Source organism: Megascapheus bottae, chromosome 13, assembly GCF_031878675.1.
Source record: "Megascapheus bottae isolate mThoBot1 chromosome 13, mThoBot2.hap1, whole genome shotgun sequence".
Lineage (NCBI taxonomy): Eukaryota > Metazoa > Chordata > Mammalia > Rodentia > Geomyidae > Megascapheus > Megascapheus bottae.
The window spans coordinates 58,936,975-58,955,803 of NC_143521.1; the positions used below are offsets into that span (position 1 = coordinate 58,936,975).

General features: G+C 55.2%; 1 protein-coding gene across 5 annotated transcripts in view; it reads right to left on the reverse strand.

The window, feature by feature from the left end:
- Nucleotides 1-18,829, reverse strand: part of Rgs12 (regulator of G protein signaling 12) — a 57,253-nt gene that overhangs the window by 12,467 nt on the left and 25,957 nt on the right. For all 5 annotated transcript variants that reach the window (XM_090343886.1, XM_090343883.1, XM_090343885.1 and 2 more), the window contains 5 exons: nucleotides 2,943-3,112; nucleotides 2,305-2,397; nucleotides 1,791-1,934; nucleotides 1,213-1,392; nucleotides 389-542 (listed from right to left, as the gene is read on the reverse strand). In XM_090343886.1, the coding sequence (XP_090200012.1) occupies nucleotides 389-542; nucleotides 1,213-1,392; nucleotides 1,791-1,934; nucleotides 2,305-2,397; nucleotides 2,943-3,112 (741 nt within the window). The remainder of the gene's footprint in view (nucleotides 1-388; nucleotides 543-1,212; nucleotides 1,393-1,790; nucleotides 1,935-2,304; nucleotides 2,398-2,942; nucleotides 3,113-18,829) is intronic.

Below are 18,829 nucleotides of genomic sequence, written 5' to 3' on the forward strand. Positions count from 1 at the left end.
TGGGGAGCACCCTGTCTCGGAAAGCAGATGCCCTTTCCAGATGGTTCTACAGGCTGGTGTGTGTGTACAGGGCTCACATCCCACCCTTCCTGGTGAGGGCTCCAAGTCTGTCTGACAGGGTGGAGAAGCCCCCGTGCCCCCCAGCATAGGTGACAGAGTGCGGTCGGCTTGTCCTCTGCAGAAGGACAGAGACAGACAGACAGCCGCCAGTGGGTGAGGTTTTGAAGCCAGTTAGCTTCCCTGGCAGGCTTCCTGGCAGCTACACTTGCGAGTGTGTGGCATGTGCCTTCCTTTCAGCACTCTTCCTGCCCGCCTCAGCCTCTCACTGTACCACCTCAGCCTCGGCACCAGGACACGCACGCACGCATGCACGCACGCACGCACGCACCCTGGGCGTGGTCGCCGTGCTCCCTCTTCTTCTGGGACCGTCCTGTGCTCCGATTCCTGGACCAGGAGAAAAAGGCTGCTTTCCGCTTCTTCTCGCTGTCCTCCTCCCCCACGTCTTCATTCAGGGATCTTCCTGACTTTGATTTTCCACTTAACTGCCAGGAAATTGGAGCCTCGGTTAAAACACTGAAGTCAGGTGGACTCGGGATTTCCATCTGTAATCCCAGCTTCCCGCCCTCGAGGCGGAGACCTGGCCACGGAGACCTGGCCACAGAGACCTGACCACAGGAGACCTGACCACAGCCGGTCAGCACAGCCTGGGGTGGGGAGGGATAGGGAGGAGGGACGGAAGGTGACTGAACAAGATGCACTGTCCTCACAGACCCTTTTGTACAAAGACTTAAGGACAGTAAACGATTTTAACTCTGAGATGATTGGAAAGAGAAAAGGACCACTTCATCTCTAATTAGCCAGCAAAGAGCCAGAGGAATGGCTGGAGCGGCACAGGACCAGCTGTGAGCAAAACAGCCAAGCACTCAGGACCCTGAGCTCAAGTCCTAGAATCCCTTCCTCCGCGGCCTCCAGGTCTGACAAGGTCAGGGACCACCATGCCTCCACCACCCTGCCTCCTTCCTCCATGCCTCACCTCCCTGCCCTGCCTGCCTCCCTGCTCTGCCTCCACCCCCAGCCTCCCCGCCCTGCCTCCTGCCTCCCTGCTTTGCCTCCCGCCCTCTCCTCCACCCTGCCTCCCGCCTCGCCGCCCTCCGGATCCCTCACAGAACATCTCCTCTGGGCACTCTGCTGCAGCCCCAGGTTGGCTGGCACCTTTTTGGGGGTGGACGTGCTGGAGTGGTCAGAGCCCATGCTTTGCTTGGAGGCGGGACTGCTGGGGACCTGCTGCGCGTCCGGGAGGCCTCGACCCTCCACCTCGGCCAGGACGCACTCTTGGTACATCTGGGATTTCAGGAAACGAGTGTAGCTATCAAACTTCATCAGATTGAAAATCTGGGGAGCGAACACCACGCAAGGTAGTTTTAGGAGGGGCCTGGCGGCCCGGAGGCCTGCCCGCCTGAGGACCTGCTCGGAAGACGCTATGGGCCCTGGGCCCTCGAACCTCACTCCCAGGGCTCGAGCACTTTCCTCTTTCTCTCACTAAGCCAGCCTCTGCCTTTGCTTCCTCACTCCTGCAGGGCCTCAGCCTGGGACAGGACTGAGCCAAGGGCGAGCAGAGTCCCCGGATGGGGGGGGTCTTCCCCTCCCCTGCACCCCAGCCCAGCGGGCCCTGGCGGCCGAGGGAGGGCGAGCTCTGGCTGCTGCCAACTTCAATCGCACAAGGTTGCCGCACTTAGGATTAAAATTACACTCAGGAAGCCGCGGGGGTGCGAGAGGCCCCCCGGCCTCACCTGGAGCTGCTGCTCCTTGAACATGTCAGGGTGCGGGGCGCTGAGGACGTCATCCGCCAGCTGGGCCTGGCTGTCGATGTTGACAGGGGTGGTAGCTTTGCTGCACAGGAACTTGCTGAAAATCTCCCGAGCCCTGTAAGAGAGCTGGCGGGCGGCGGGGCTCAGGGTGGGGGCCTGCGCTTCCCCGGAGGCGGGAGACCCGGCCCACCACCCCGGCTCGGCATCCCTGGTCCCCGGTGGCACATGGCATTCCCTCCCAGGCCTGGGCCTTGGGGAGCACAGGGGGGGGGAGGGGGTACGGGGAGTGAGATGAGGAGCACGGCTCCCCCGCAGCCCTCCGCTGCGGCCCAGCACTCCCTCCCAAAGCCCGCTCTCCTCAGACTCCACCCCACAGCCTTCACACAGATTATGTTTAGACTGAGGTAAATGCCATCCGCATTGGCATTTCCATCCCGAAGAAGAGGCGACCTTTTCCCGAGCACAGCGCCGGCCAGCCGCCCGGGGCGGGCCTTACCTCTTTCTTGTCATGTGCGGGGACATGATTGAAATATTCACAAGCCTGCCAGAACAAAATGTTTTCTTCACTGAACTCTTTCCTTAGGAAGTCCTGAAACAGCAGAGCAGGGATGTCACTCTGCCAGTGAAGAAGAGCCGGGTGGGTCCCCCGGCCAGCACGCAAGCTCCCTGTCCACACCATGGCAGCGGAGGGCATCTCTAGGTCTCTAGCCAGGGCCGTGGAGTGCCCTCAGGGAGGCACTAACCGCTGTTAGCTTAATAATGGAACCTTGTCTTTTTCACCTTTATTTGGCAGAGCTCGGGTGTGAGCTCAGGCCTTGGCCTTCGGAAGCAGGGGCTCTGTTCGTGGAGCACACCCCGAGTCCAGGCACTAACAGTCTTCAGAGCTGCCCTTGGCAGTCAAGCCTCGCTCCCAAGCATTTACAAGAGTCTAGCCAGGCCTGGTAATGTACACTTGATCCCAGCACACAGGAGGCTGAGCCGAGGATCGTGAGTTCTAGGCCAAGGCAGGAGGGGACACATCCCTGGGAGACTGCAGGGTAGGGTGCTTGTGCAGGTCAGGGCTGTGAGGCCTGTAGGGTGCTGCTCCCCCTGGAGCAGGGCACGACCCCCCACCCCGCACCCCCTGCCACTCACCGAGAAGTAGCGCACACCCACGGGGTCCTGCAGCAGACGCTCGAACGACACGGCCCAGCTGGCAACCCTCCTCTCGCGCAGGCGCCGGCAGCTGTGCACGCTGGGGAGACTGGCATTGCTGCTCAGGCTGTGGCTGCTGACACAGTCCTTCAGGTCGGCCCCCGCCAACTCTGCGGATCAGAGTGCACAGAACTCTACAGCCCTGCCCCACGCCTTCCCACACGGCGCCCGGGCCGCCCCCCAGAGGCCACGCGGCTCTCTACACCACACACTGCACCACAACTGCTGGCAGCGGAGGACAGCTCGACCCCCACCTGGCATTGCTCACACTTATTCACACACACACACACACACTCTAAACTATGCCCAGGAGGAGTGGGAGAGTGAAGGAGCTTTAACCGAGTGAGGTGTGCACGGAGTAGAGAGAACAATGATAGCTCCATGGCAAGCACACGCTGTGACACGGGTGGGGCAGAAGCTCTGACGCATGTGAGTCTACCTGTGTGAAGTCCGGGGCGGTCACTGCTGGCCAGGCACTGGCGGGCCGAGTGACCAGAGAGGGTCGGGCAGCTCACCACAGCGCTTGTGTGCGCACAAGTTGCTTCTCAGAGGAAACCCTTGTGCAAAGTCCACGCTTCGTGGCACTGACAGCTCACTGGCCAGAGATCCTGGCTCCACACCGAGGAAGCCCTGCCCACCACTCTGCTCCTGGCCGGGAGCTCCAGGAACCACCACCGTCCACCAGAAACATCTCGCTCTGTGCAAGTGGCCCCACGCGGGGCCTGCCAGCTGAGCACCAGGGAGGCCTCATGGACGGTGACCTCCCCCGAGGCCGCTGGCCCAGTGAAGTGGCATTGTTTTCCATACTCCCATCGGCCCCTCACCAGTGTCCACCCCAGCAGACTTAGTCTCTGCTCCCGCGCAAGGCAGCCATCCAGGCGGGGCTTTGGAAGAATCCAGCGGGCAGGGCAGCAGCCAAGGGGGAGGCCTTCTGAGGAAACCCTGCCTTGGCACGTGACAGCTTCCCCCTCTCTGTGACACTTCACTATTGTGGGCCACAGGGATTCGATCACCAGCCACAGGGCATAAAGGCCTCTGAGTGTGGCTGCCAGCAGTCGTGCCCAGCACGCGTGTTCCAATGCAGCCCTCATGAAATCACCACCGCAGACGTATGTGCAGAGAAGCAATATCACAAGACCAGCACTTGCACACAGTGAGCTTTTCTCTGCACCCACTGTCCTGTCTGCACTTTGTAATAAACAACCACATGGCACCGCACCCCGACACTGCCAAGGACACCAGGGAAGCTGGAAGGTGGCTCTTCTGGAAGATGTGTCCTGGGCGTGGAAGATTTGCCCACAAAGAAAGCTGCTTGTTTAACATGTGTATGTGTGTGTGTGTGTGTGTGTGTACAGCCCCACACTCTCCCGCTCACAGCCTCCCGCCTTGGGGACCATGTCCAGTAGCTCACGCAGACCTTGTTTCTCCCTACCTGGGCGTCACATCCCCACGTACTCCTCACAGAGGCTCTGTCAGCCCTGCAGACCTGTGGGGCCGGCTCCCCACCCACGACCCACCGTGAGCTGGCAGGCGGGCAGGGACTCCGGGGCCCAATTGTCCACAGGCACCTGCACCCCAGGATAGAAGACCAAGTCCAGAAAGGGGCTGATGTCTCAGGACAGGGCAGGTCCCCGGGTGGGGGCCAGGGCCATCCCTGACTTCCAGTGCCCACTAATCCATGTAAAATGAGACTAGAGAAATACCCGAAGACCCGGGCAGTCCTTTCAAATAGCTGACAGGTGTGGTAAAGACACTAGCCAGTCCATGTTCAATGCTGCACTAGCCACAACAGCCAAGTATGGAAACAGCCCAGTGCCCTGCAACCCATGAGTGGACCAGCACCATGTGGTTCGTGTGTAACGTATCCACCAGAGTAAATAACACGACGCCACTCCATGGACAGACCTTGAAAACATGATGCTGCATGACGTAAGCCAGGCTCAGAGACACAAATGGCATTTGCTTTCTCTCCTAGGTGGAAGCTTGATCTAAAACACAAACATGCCTGATAACATATGAAGAGGAAATGTGCAGCCACACATAGACTGAATAACGGATGGAATACAGGGGCGGAGAGTCCAAAGGTATAACTCCTTCAAACAACCAGTGAATTGTTCAAAAAATGAGTGCCAGGAAGGAGAAAGATTCTGGAGCACACAGGAATGGAGGGAGGAGGGCGAGCAGAAGCCGGCATTACGTGCACCGTGCACCGTACGCTGTGTAAAAGCTGAACTATGGCCCCTGGAGTGACATAGGGGTGAGAAGGGGAATAATGGCGGAGAGCGATGGAAGGGTCAGCACTGCTCCAGGGGTGCTGTTCTCCTCACTGGCCTGAGGTGCCACTCAGCACACACTGGCACCCCAGGAGCAGCAGGGGGGGGGAGGGTGGGGAACACAGCCTCCCAGCAGGCCCTGCTCACAGCCCTGTCCTCCACGCCCTCTCCACATGGCCTAGCCCTTGGGGTCTCCCAGGGGTGTGTGTGTGTGTGTGTGTGTGTGTGTGTGTGTGTGTGTGTGTGTGTGTGTGCAGGAGGCCTGGCCCTCGGGGTCTCCCAGGGGTGTGTGTGTGTGTGTGTGTGTGTGTGTGTGTATGTGTGTGTGCAGGAGGCCTGGCCCTCGAGGTCTCCCAGTTTTGGGGCGGTACACTTGAGAAGGCCCAGCCTCAAGTGCGAGGGGCAGAGCCCCCTCCTGGTGGCCGGGCTGGGGGCCTGCCCATGCAACATGCTCAGGAACAAGAGTGCTCCCTGAAGCTGTAAGCAGGCAGCCCAGCGGAGCGATGGGATGGGGCTGAGGGGCAGGAGAGGGAACGCAAGCCACAGTGAGGGCAGCTGCTTTCTTCAGACCCCAGGGACTCACTCCTCCCTCACACACAGTGTCTGCACGGCCCGCCACTCCTCCCATGGGGCCACGGCCACAAGTCCAGCCCCGGAGCCCTGGAGAAGGAAAGAAGTCTGCAAGGCCAGGGCCCAGCAACTCTCTGCTCTGCAGTCGGCTCTCCAGATGACACAAGTTTCAAGTGTGGAAAATCAGACAATGACACAGCCCTTCACCTGTATTCAGAGCTCACGAGAGCCCCTCGTGAGCCCAGCAAGATCTCACCTGGACAAAGTGCATGTAAGTAGATGAATGTGTGTACACACGCAGAGGACCGTGGGAGAGTGCGTGGAGTGTGTGCACATGCGTGGAGTCAAAAATCTCAGCACCATTCTCAACACAGCAGCCCAGGAACAGAAAGGTGCTGTTCACAGTGAACTTGCCAGGCTCCGGCGAGGTCTGGAACTGTACTCTGGCTGGAGAGCCACGTGAATTCACAGAGCGCTGCCCCTCCGAAACTCCTTGCAATTCCAGCCGCCCCAGGCCCAGGCCCGCCCACGGGCTCCCACACTGCATCCTGCGGCCAATGCTATGCCAGTGGGTGAAAGCAGGGCTCTAACCAGAGGAAAATGCGCCCTCGCACCCAGCCTCCCACCACGTCAGAGAACATCTGCTAGTTTTCTTTGTTTGTTTTTAAATTGCTGTGAGTTTTCTTCTTTTATCTGAACCAATCTGAGTCAAAGAAATACTATTCTGGGGAGAAAGTTTTCTACAAGTCTGTTTCAGATATTCTGGAAACTGGAAAAGCCACTGCATTGCCACTGATTGGTTGGCATGTGGCTGACAGGTGACAAATTCAAGTGACACCTAAGTTTACAGTGAAGGTCCCAGCTTCCCCCATCCCAGAGCTGCCATCTCACTGGGACAGTTGGTGGGCAGTCCCCACACAGGCACCCCGCGGCCACACAGACAAAACGGCCCAGCGTGCAGACAGACCTGCAGACCCGGCCGTCTCCCAGGCAAGACAAGGTGACAGACGGAGGAGGGACTTTACCTGGGTACAGCTGATAAGAGCCACTGTGGTGCCATTTAACCAAATACTTCCAACCATTCACCGTTAACCACCCCTCTGCATCCATACCCGGGCCAGCCTGGGCAGCGGGGAGCCATGTCTCCTGGGCCCAGGCTTCCTCCCAGGAGCACCAGTCACCGGGCTTCTCCAGGGCCCGGCCGGCCCCAGCTCCACACACGGCCGGCCCGCCGGGCCCTGCATAATTCACCGCCGGCCGCCTGCTGCTGCCAGCGGCCTGAATTATTTACATCAGGAGACAGCAGCTCAAACGAGCGGAGGCCCTGCCGCTAGAGAGCAAGGCCCAATGCCCGCTGCTAAGCATGAGATGTCCAAGCTGGTGTCCCTGGGAGCTTTAAGAGGAAAAAATTTTAACTCCATAAACACAAGCAATCACTAGTGGTCTCTTAGATAGGTTAAGAGGCGAACGAGCCAAACGGACAAGCCCACGTCCAACACGGGTCACACCTGTGGGAAGCCTGGAGGACCGAAAGACAGGGTCACCCCGCGGGAAGGGCACTGTCCCCGTCCCTGCCCCCCTCCCCCGCACATGGCAAGCAGAGCCCGGCCACCCTGAATGAGGGTCCCCCCAACACACACAGCACAGTTCAAGCTTGGCAACCTCTGTGACGGACCCCACACCACACGTTCAAATACCAGCACCGGCAAGAAGCCCTCCACCACCTGCCTACAAACAGCCCCGCAGCCACGCTGCTTCCCACCCCCCCACCAACCCCGCAGCCACACCCACCCTACAGCTGCCTGCCACCCCCCCAAACCCCACAGCCATGCTGCTGCCGCCCACCCCGCCCACACTGGAAGGGGTACACCCTTCACCTCTCCTGTTTAAAGCAGTGAGGCTCTTCTCTTCCCCCAAAGCAATCACACAGGAACCTGACGAGGGACTGGGATGGTGTATCAGGGCGGGAGTGCAGGGGACAAGGAGGGGTGCAGTGGACGCCAGGAGGCGTGCGGGGGACGAGGCCTGCCCCTCCCTCAGTGCGTCAGCTGGTGCGGGCCTGGGGAAGCCACGGGCTCCGCCATGAGCACCCCTCCGCTGGTGGCTTGCAATGGCGTTCTGAGCCCCACCTCTGCTCCTTCCAGCACACGTCGCACCTGGCCCACTCCCAGCCAGGCCGCTCAGATCGTGGACGGCGGTGGAGCAGGGCAGGTGCTGGCTTCCCAGGGCCCACGCCAGACGGCCCAGCCCGCTGAAGAGCAAGGCCCCCACAGTGCCCGCACTCCCAGGCACGTGAGCGCCAAGGGGAGAAACTTAAATGGTGGTCCTTTTCGGAGCCATTCATCTGCGTGGCAGAGCCTTCTGGAGGAAAATGCCAAGCAGATGGCACATGCGGGAGCGCTCTCGTGGCCTTCGGTGGGCAGCGCCGTGCTCGAGTGGGCCAGCGTGGGAGGTGTCAGGCAGGAGGAGAGGGCTCTGCTCAGGCCCCAGCAGGGCCTAGGGGCTGAGACCCAGGCCAGGACGGCAGAGCTCTGGTGCTCACCGAAAGGGTGTGGCGTGCCTTGCCAGGCTGGGCCCTGGGCCCTGGGCCCATGGGTGCTGGATGGAGTGGAGAATGCAAGAGATGGTAGAGTCCTTCATAAAACTAACAGATTGCATTTAGACAAATAAAGTATGTATAATTCATGGAGCCATTTCCTTCTTATTCTCATGGCAAACAGGAAGTCAAGAGATCCTACCCAGTACACACTTAGGCTCAAGAGGAAGGTCAGAAGTGAACTCAGCCTCCAGACCCAGCCCAGACACAGCTGTGAGCCCACGCTTGTTTTGAGCCCTGTGCAGGACACAGAAGAGGCAAGGACCGCCACTCAGCAGGGACCACGTTCAGGGGACACCTGGAGAGGTGAATCGCACTAAGCCTAGGACCCCAGCACTGCCAGGGGTGATGAGTGGAAAGACTCAAGTTCAAGGACAGTTTGAGCAAAAAAGCTAGAAAGAAAAAAAAAATGTAATGAGATCCTAGTTCAGACAACAAGCGGGTGTGGGAGAGTGTAGAGAGGAGGACTGCAGGCCTGGAAATATCACAACCCCTCTAACCCCCCCCCCGCAAAAAATAATCCGAAAAGATGGCTGGGAGTGTGTCCCCACATTCGAATGCTTGTCAGAGAATACGGGACAAAACACTAGCACGGGGACACAGGCACTGCTCTCCACACAGCCTGGCTTCCCGGACACACACACACACACTAAGGAACCTGTGCTTCCAGAAAGTGTGTGAATGTGTGAATGCACCTCACAGCAGGAGAAGCCTGGCGTTCAGAGGGAGGGAGGGAGGGAGGAAGGGAGAAAGAGAGAGAGAGAGAGAGAGAGAGAGAGAGAGAGAGAGAGAGAGAGAGAGAGAGAGAGAGAGAGAGGCGGAGGTGCAGCACTTAGCAAAAGGCAGTGCGTGTCCTTCCACTTGATACAGCTATTAAACAACTTCAGAAGCCATTGGCCCTCCACCTGCGCTCCCAGCGCTCAGGGCTGCTCCCTGCCCGTCCTGCGTCCCCTGGCCTGGACTGCTGCGTGTCTGGCCTCTTCCCAGCAGGCAGGAGCAGCGGGGTGGGGCATGTCCACCTTGGGTGGAGCTTGCTCTCCCTCCTCCAGGCACATCCCACCTCAGGGCCTGCAGAGCCCTGGGATCTCACAGGGGCAGCAGGTGAGGACAGCCATTCCCTCCTGCATCACCAGGCCCTGGGGCTTGAGCCCTTCCCAGCTGACAGATCCTGAGCGCCTCCTGAGCACCTGGCCCCAGCGGGACGCTCTGGCATCCCAGGGCCTATGATGGCGTTGAACACAGCGGTGGCTCAGCTTCACCCTTCCATCAACCACACTCCTCCGGAAGGCAGTCTGAAAAACACTGGTGGGCCCTGCTTGTTCATGTTTGGGACAGGAGTTGGGTGGCGCAGGTGCCACGGCCTTCCCCAGGAAAGGGCGCGCTCTGCTTTCTGCAGAGCAGATGTGCCCACCACGTCCTTAGCTTGACACAGGCCCCTCTGGGGCCCCCACCTGGCTCTGCCCAGGTAGCTGCCCACCCACAGCTGCTCCCACAGCCTGGCTTTTTGGAGGAAGACACAGCAGGAGGCTGTGGGAAAGCCTGGGCTGCTTGGCGCTGCCCACACTCAACCCGAGCTGGCTGGGGCACCTGTCTAGAAACTGTCTTGAGGGCTGAAGGCATCTTTCACTTCCAAATCATGCTAGCCTCTGTTCTTTTATCTAATCAGTCTCTCTTTCTTAGGCCAACGTTTATCATCTGTATTTTCCTTCAAAACAGCCACTTGATCTGGTAATCAAACGTATTCATAAAAAGGTGCTGCTAGAATTTTCTCAAAATTTACTCTCTACCTAGAGCCGGGACTTTTTTTTTTTTTTTTTTTTTTTTTGCCAGTCCTGGGGCTTGAACTCAGGGCTTGAGCACTGTCCTTGGGATTTCCTCAGTTGAGCCACAGCGCCACTTCTGGCTTTTCTATGATGGTACCAAGGACTGGAACCCGGGTCTTCACGCATGCTAGGAAGCACTCCCAGTGTGGACCTCTTTCTCTTGGTGTTCTCTCTGTCTCTCAAAAATCTAAGCACAGATCTTCCCTAGGACCCAGCCTAGCACTCCTTGGCATCTGCCCTGAGCACCGTAAGCCTGGACAGGATATGTTCACTGCTGCACTGTTCACAACCGCCAAGAGATGGAAACAACCCAGGGGCCCCCTACTGATGAGTGGGTCCACAGAAAGAATGAAATAATGTCATTTGTGGAGCAGTGGATGGAACTAGAACCAATCTTGTTAAGTGAGGGAAGCCAAGCTCAGAGGGACAAACGGGGAATATTCTCTCTGATATGTGGAAGTGCATGTCAGATATAAATCTAACTAAGATAGGACAAATCATCAAGATTCTAGATAGTGGGATACAATGGGATCAAAAGAAGATATTTTAGGGAACATGAAGGTACAATAGGTGCCTCTTTCTAGTTATATAAAATTATATATATATATATATATATATGCTGAATTGAACTCTAAGATATGGAAACAAAAGACTTTGTATTTTTAGTTTTTGATGATTCTGTCTTCTTTACTTTGTCTGGTCTACTTGTGTGTAAAACTCCGTGAGAGTGGAGGAAGGTACAGAACCTGAGGGAGAAAGTGCAGCAGCGGAGATCACTGCACACTGATGAGATTGAATTATACAACTCAAGAGTGGAGACAGGAGGGAGGGACTGGAGAGAAGAGGGAGCGGAGAGCCTGTACCTGACTCATATAACAGACCCCTCTGTACATTACCTCTATAATGATAATAAAGCAAATTTTAAAAAAGAGACTGCTAACATCCTGGTAGAAAATTGTTACCAGCAATACATCCAACACAGGCCTAATAGTCAAAATAAGCAAGGAGCTCAAAAAAATGCCCCCCCCAGAAAAAAACTAATAAACCAATCAATAAGTGGGCAAAGGAACTAAGGAGAGACTTCTCAGAAGAAACAAGAATGACGAATGGACACATCCCTGGCTATCAAGGAAATGAAGATCAAAACCCCAGTAAAACTGGCCAGCATCAAGAATTCAAATGGGGGGGGAGGAAAATGGGGACAAAAACTGTAACCCCTTTATTAATTACAATATGAAAAAAAAAGAATTCAAACAACAAATGTTGGCAGGGATGTGGAGAACCGTACTGCACTGCTCGGAGGATTGTAAACTGACACAACCACTCTGGACAGCAGTTTAGAGGTTCGTCAAAGAACTAAACAGACCCTACAAAAGAATATTTATCAAAATGAACTCCAGGAATTGGGAAAAAAAAGAGGCTTTTCCTTTGTTGTTGTTTTCATTTTCTTTGCTTTTGCCTTGTCTGTTTGGGATATATCTTTGGGAGGGTAAGGGGAGGCATAAAACTAGACACTAGATTGAAAATGAACTATACAATTTGTAGGTGGGGATGGGAGGGAAAACTGGTAGAGAGCGAGGGAAGAGATGACACTGTCTAAAAAGACATGTACATGCCACCTGACTTACGTAACTGTAACCCCCATACATCACCTTTATAATAACAATAAAAAGAAAGCTACACGTAGATTCTCTGTTTGACCCAGCCACACCACTCCTGGGCATCCACCCAAATCGTTACAGTCAGGATACGGTAAAGACACCTGCACATCCATGATCACTGCTGCACTACTCACCATGGCCAAGTTGTGGAAACAGCCCAGATGACCCACAATAGATAAGGGGATCAATAAAATGGGGCACATATACGCAATGGGGGTTTTACTCATCCATTAGAATAAGATTATGTCATTTGCAGGGAAATGGATGGACCTAGAACAAATCCAGCCCGGTGAGGTAAGCCGCGCTCAGAGAGACAAACGGCACGCGTTTTCTCTCATATGTGGAAGCTTGATCTAAAATGTAAGAGGACATGATAAGGTATACGGGATTGACGGCATAGTCCAGCTAAAGGAGGAAACCCTTAGGAAAAGAGCACAAAAGTGGGACTTCTCTGAACGTTTAAAATACTATTTATAGAGGCGGGGAGTGTGGCCAAGTGGTAGAATGCTTGCCTAGCACGCACAAAGACCTGGGTTCATTCCTCAGTACTACATACATAGAAAAAAAGCCGGAAGTGGTGCTGTGGCTCAAGAGGTAGAGCTCTGGCCTTGAGAAAGCCCAAGGAGAGTCAGTGCTCAGGCCCTGGGATCAAGCCCCACAGTTCAAAAAAAAATACTATTTATCAAAATGAACTCTGAGAAATGGAAACATGGGGGGGTTTGCTGTTGTTTTGGGGGTGGTAATAGTATTTTTGTGCTCTGGGTTTTGGGGAGGAGGGGTACATAAAGTGGGGGAGGAAGGAAAAGAGAATAAATGCAGTCGTGCTATTTTGTAGACATTATATAGAAAATGAACTTTGCAACTTGTGGACAAGGACAGGAGGAGAAACTAGGGGAAAGCAGAGGAAGGGGTAGCACTGTCCACAACAGAAATACTCTCGTTACCTGACTTCTGCAACAGTACACCCTCTGTACAACACCGCAACAACAACAATAAAATTATATGCAAATACAAATTAAAAAAGGCTAATGCACATCCTACGTTCCTTATTCTGGCATCCAATGCTGGCAGGCAGGCTCTGCAGGGCCTAAGTGGTCGCTTACATTTGGTAAATGTCCTGGATGCCTTGGAGAACGCATGCTCTCTGCTGAGCAGAAACTTCTGTCTGTTGCTTGCTGTTCGTTCCCTTTGCCACCCGAGTGCACTGCCATGCGCTTCTGAAGGACAGGGGCTGCTTTCACAGGCAGGCCCATCTCACTCTGCTGCACACACAACGCTGTATGTAAAACACACAATGTCCTCTTTATCCTGGTTTATTCACTGTGAATTATTCTGTCTGATACTAATATTGCTATTCCAGTTTTCCTATTTCATAATATCCGCCTGTATCTCTTCTTTCATTTGAGTATTTCTGTCTTTACTCAATGCTTTGTTCTACAATTGGATTCCTGACAATGTACACAATGTCTGTCTCTTTTGCTCTCTTCCCTTCCGCTGCTCGGTGCTTGGTCCTGATCCTCAGGTCTGGTTTTAGACGCGTCTCCCCGGCCCCTCCAGGCAGCAGAGCGCCAGCCAGCTCGGGGAGGTGCAGGGCTGGTTGTGGCAGAACAGCAGTGTGAGCTCACCCGGTTCCAGCACGGAGTGAGGGCTGAGAAGTATGGGGGTCAGCTGGACACTGGCTCTGGCACCCTCTGACCTCTACCCCCATGCCTCCAGGCCTGCTGACTCCTCACGTGGAGTCTAAGCCTCGGGCGTGCTGGCAGCCTGGAGTCCACTGCACCCCCGGCAGGTCTTTGGTGTCAGACTCACCTTCCCTTCTGGGCCTCCACATTTGACCCCATGGGAACCCTGAAGACGTAAACCCACAGCCACAGCACGACACTTTCCAGCACAGACCCCATCTCCACGCTCTGTTGGATAAACATTTCAAAAATTATGGACTGGGAGTTTGGCCTAGTGGTAGAGTGCTTGCCTACCATGCCCAAAGACCCAGGTTCGATTCCTCGGTACCACATACATAGAAAAAAAGCCAGAAGTGGTGCTGAGGCTCAAGTGGTGGAGCTCTAGCCTTGAGAAAGTCCAAGGACAGTGCTCAGGCCCTGAGCTCAAGCCCAGGACTGGCAAAAAAAAAAAAATTACAAGTGCACAGGCAGCACTTCTGGTGTGGTCCAGCCTCTCCCCATCTAGTCCTTCTCACAACCACCAAGTCCACAGCCACGCACATGCATGTGCACAGGCACAGGTATACATGCACACATGCACACGCCGCCAAACCTTCCGGGCTTGCTAGACCCTCCCCTCTTGGGTTGCATATTCCCTACTTGCCCCCACTCTTGCTTGGCCCCATCCTGTCCCTCCTGCCCCACCCTCATCGTGGGGCCAGCCTCCTGCATGCACCCACAGTCTCCGCTGGGCCTGGATTCCCATCCACCGAGCCTATCAGGCCCTGCCACACTCACACAGCCCTGCTCTGCCACTGCAGCACAACTCCATGGCCTCCTGACTCAGTCGCCCAGAGGCATGGCTCCTCCACCGACTTCCCTGCCAGCATGGGTGTCCTTGCAAATCCTGGCCCATCATCCTCTGCCTTCTTTTGCCTCTCCTCAACCAGAGTCTACCTAACGGCACCAAGCCACCCGATGAATGCTAGGTTTCCCTATTTTTAGATGCTATTCATCTTAAGGCACAGTTTTGTAACAGGCAAACAAACCGGTTCAGCCTTTATGCTCCCCTGTGGGGGACGGGCCTCCAGGCTCACGTGGACCAAGACCGTGGGCAGCGGCCCGGGGCCAGCTGCAGACGAGCAGCTACAATTTAGAAACCCAGTGCCCTGATCAGTGGCTGTCTGTGAGCCGTGGCGATGTTTCTAGGAAACACTTTACGTACAGATTCCAAAAGTGCTGTATTGCTCCAGCTCAGAGAGAAGGAAGGGTCGGTGCTACTGACTTAACACTGGCTCTACAATAGTAAGAACAATGCAAGTGCTGGGGACAAGTCAGACCATCTTGAAGACAAAGAGAGACCTGCCACTAGGTGTCCAGCTGCAGCGATGTGACACAAGTCCTGATCTGGTGGCAGATAACAAGACTAACAGAGCAGAATGCAGCCCAGCACAGGGACCAGAAACAGACCAAGAGACACAGGACTGCCGCACACAGTCAGGGCAAACGTGGCACCAGCGGGGAGGGAAAGGAAACCACATGAGAATCCAGTGTTCCCCACCTCGTGTCACACTTGAGCCCCTGCCCTGGACGACAGAGGAAGGTTCCACTTGAGGCCTCCCTCCTCCTCCCCCTGCCCCCAGGCCCACCGGAGCCACAGGGCCACTTCTGGGGTTTTGGTAGTGAATCAGAGATAAGAGTCTCATGGATGTCCCTGCCTGGGCTGGCTTTGAACTGTGACCCGGATCTCAGGCTTCTGAGCGGCTAGGATTACAGGTGTGAGCCACCAGCACTTGGCAAAAGATACCTTTCTGAAGCCTGGGTAACGGTAAACTAGGTCAGGACTCTCCAGTCCCAGCAGCTCTTGTCGCAATCCCGGGCAGACTACAGCTCTGCTTTAACCGCAGACTCTGGGGAAGGATCCTCAGGACCCAGTGCTCCAGACCCAGGCTGGGCTGAGGAGAGTCTGCAGGAACCAGCTCTGGGGCGACCTCACCATATCCCGGCCCTGCCCTGGCCTCCTAGCACCCCGAGAGGGCACTACCCGGCACTCTAGGCCCTTGTCTACCGGGTAGGAAAGCACCAGACATGGATCATTTCTTCACATCGTACTCTTGCAAAATCCTCTTATAAATTTAATGAAACTTCACGCCGCTTTTTCTTATTAAAATTGGATTCCTAGACCTAATCAAAGAGCTTCCAGAACTAAAGGAGTGGTAGCGGTGAGACCTCTCCCCTGCCTAGCTCTTTGCTCGAGCGTACCATCAGGGTAGGCACAGGCCGTAGCATATGGCAGTGACTCTCACAGGGGCCCTGGTATGCCCAGCTCCTGGGCAGAGCAACAGGGCACCTGAAGTCCTGCCCCGGGCATCTCTCTCCAGCTCTGACCCTTGCACTACTGACCTGGACTCTAACTGATTCTTTTTTTTTTTTTTTTGCCAGTCCTGGGCTTGAGCTCAGGGCCTGAGCGCTGTCCTTGGACTCTTTCTCAAGGCTAGAGCTCTACCACTTGAGCCTCAGCACCACTTCCGGCTTTTTTCTATGTATGTGGTTCCGAGGAATCGAACCTGGGTCTCCATGCATGCTAGGCAAGCACTTTAACCACTAGGCCAAACTCCCGGCCCCTCTAACTGATTCTTATGCCACAGGTTTTTTTTTTGGGGGGGGGTGCGTGGTTCAGTCGTGGGACTTGAACTCTGGGCCTGGGCACCGTCCCTGAGCTCTTCAGCTCAAGACTAGTGCTCTACCACTTGAGCCATGGCTCCACTTCCTGTTTTCTGGTGGTTAACTGGAGGTAGAAGTCTCACGGACTTTGGTGCCCAGGCTGGCTCTGAACTGCGATCCTCAGATCTCAGCCTAGGATGGCAGGCGTGAGCCACTGTGCCCGGCTGCCACAGGCTTTTCAAAAAAGAGTTGTAGTTTATTGTGTTTTGCTGTTTGGAGAGGGCAGGGTGCAGCTCTGCTTCTACACAGGGCCAGTGGGGAGAAGGGGAGGAGAAGAGGGTAGAGAGGACCCGGACACACCTGTGAGTAGAACAGTTTGGTGGCAAACAAGTCTAAGGAGGCAGGCTGTCCTCACCAGCTTGATTATCTTGCCACTTTTGTTTCAAAATTTTTTACAACACAGTTACTAATAAAAACTCTCTCCAAGTATCTTGTAGAACTAGAAAGAAAGAAACAAGTATGCTGGGAAGTGTTTGGCAGATACCAACTCTCAGTACCTCTCAGACCCACGCTTACACTGGCTTTTCTCCTGCCAACACACCATGCTGTTCTGGGAATTTTTAAGCCCATAAGCAAACCATAAAGAACATGACTATATTAAGTCAAATAAAGTTACTGGTTAAACAACTGCTGTCATACAGCATGTTACAAATTATCATTCCATTTCTACTAGTTAGCAAACACTTTTTGAAGTATGCAATTAGGTTGCATTGTGTGCAGTGAGAAAAATGTGAATTCACCAAATAATATTCCAGAAATAGCCACAGCACAACTCTCAAGCCTTTTCCACCTCCCTTTGTCTTTCCTAACTTATAGAATGAAAACTCATTTGCCAAAAAGTTCACATTATCCTTCGTATTTTAAAGCTGGGTACAGTTTACTCTCCCAAATCACCGTGGCAACGCTGCAGCAGCGCCGTGCGCGGCTGGGCTGGCGGAGGCACGCAGGGCTGTGCAAAGTAGCCCGGGGCCTTGTGCTGCAAATGAGGCCACTCTACCAGGCCCAGACCAGCAGCAGCAAACTGGGCGTCCAGTAGGCATACAACAGGCAAACCAGCCACAGTTAGGAGCCCACGGGGGCCAGCCTGGTGGCAAAGTGGAGACGGGGAGGGTGAGTTCTCCTGGCTGGCACTTGGGGACAGAGTAGGCCACACTCTCATACCACACCTCAAATTTATAAGGCACAAAATGGGGAGGAGCCAAGGCAAGCATTTTAGAAAGAAGAGATTTGCACACAGGCCACCTGGGCCAGAGGGGATCACTTCCTAGCCGTGCAGCCAGACACTCTTGACCTGGCTCTTCCCCTATGAGGTCACTGCTGTCCTAACCCCAGAAGTCTGATGCAAGGGTACTGTTGTCTGAGGTCACTGACTCCACACACAGTCCTGTCTGTCCCATGGAAGGCAGCACAGACAACCTGACTGCACCAGGGCAGGAGAGTGGACAGGAGAGCTTGCTGGAAGCAAGAGCCCAGCCATGCAAGATCGTGAGTGTAGACAGGCCACTGGTGGGGTCTGTGACCCGTGGCTCTGTGCAGGTTGGGTCCAGGTCATTGCTGGGCAGGGCACAGCCACTGCCCTGAAGCAACGACTGCAGAGGGCAGGTTCCTAGGGAAGCTGAGGATGTGCCGGTGGGTGGGAGAGGCCGAGGAGCACAACCTGAGAGCTCGGTGCGCTCACCTGCACCGATCCATGCATCTCCAGGCCTGGAGGGTCTTCCCTACCTGCAGTCAGGGCCACGGTGGGCGGGCAGTGCGGAGGTCTGCAGCCTGATGAGACCACCCCTGCTTGCTGCGCACCCCTGCCCCATCACCTTCTTCGCCCAGAAGCTGGGGAAGCTCATGTCACAGAGGGAACCCCCAGCCCTCAGAGGGAAAACCCTGCCAGCCAGGGCAGGAAATGGGGAGCTCTTTGATGTTGGAGGGCTGGGGCAGGGCGGGGAGCATCCGCCAAGCTGCCATTCTAGAGCAGAACAATGCGCTGCAACAGGCTGCAACAGGGCCATGCACCATGCACAGCCGGCCCAGCATGGGGCCTGGAAGGCAACCGCTCGCTCTGACATACTTCCTCTCTCTTCTCTTTTCTTCTCTCCCTGTCCCCCTCTCCCTGCCCTTTTCTCCCTCTTTGGGGGTGCTGGGGTTCTGGCCAGGGCTCACCACTGAACTACATGCTAACCCTTTTGCATTTTTTAACAGCCTGAAATCTCCTTCCAGGTTGATGCCTGGAAGAAATTATACTTTTGCACAGACTTTGCACAAGCCTTTAAATGCTAGAATGTTCTTTTTGCTCTGAGCTAGACCTCCAGTAGTTTCTGGCCTCAGAATGAGCACCTTATAGCCCTTCCCTTCTGAGCAAGTAAAAAACACACCTGCTAACTAAGACTTCAAACAGTCAAAGGAGCACACACACACCCGGAACAAAGCAGTGCAACATGAGGTACTTGCGAGGGGGCCCACAAACCCCAAGATGAAGCTGGCTAAGACAGCAGAGCCCCAGATCTGCACAGCGCCTCCCAGGCTGG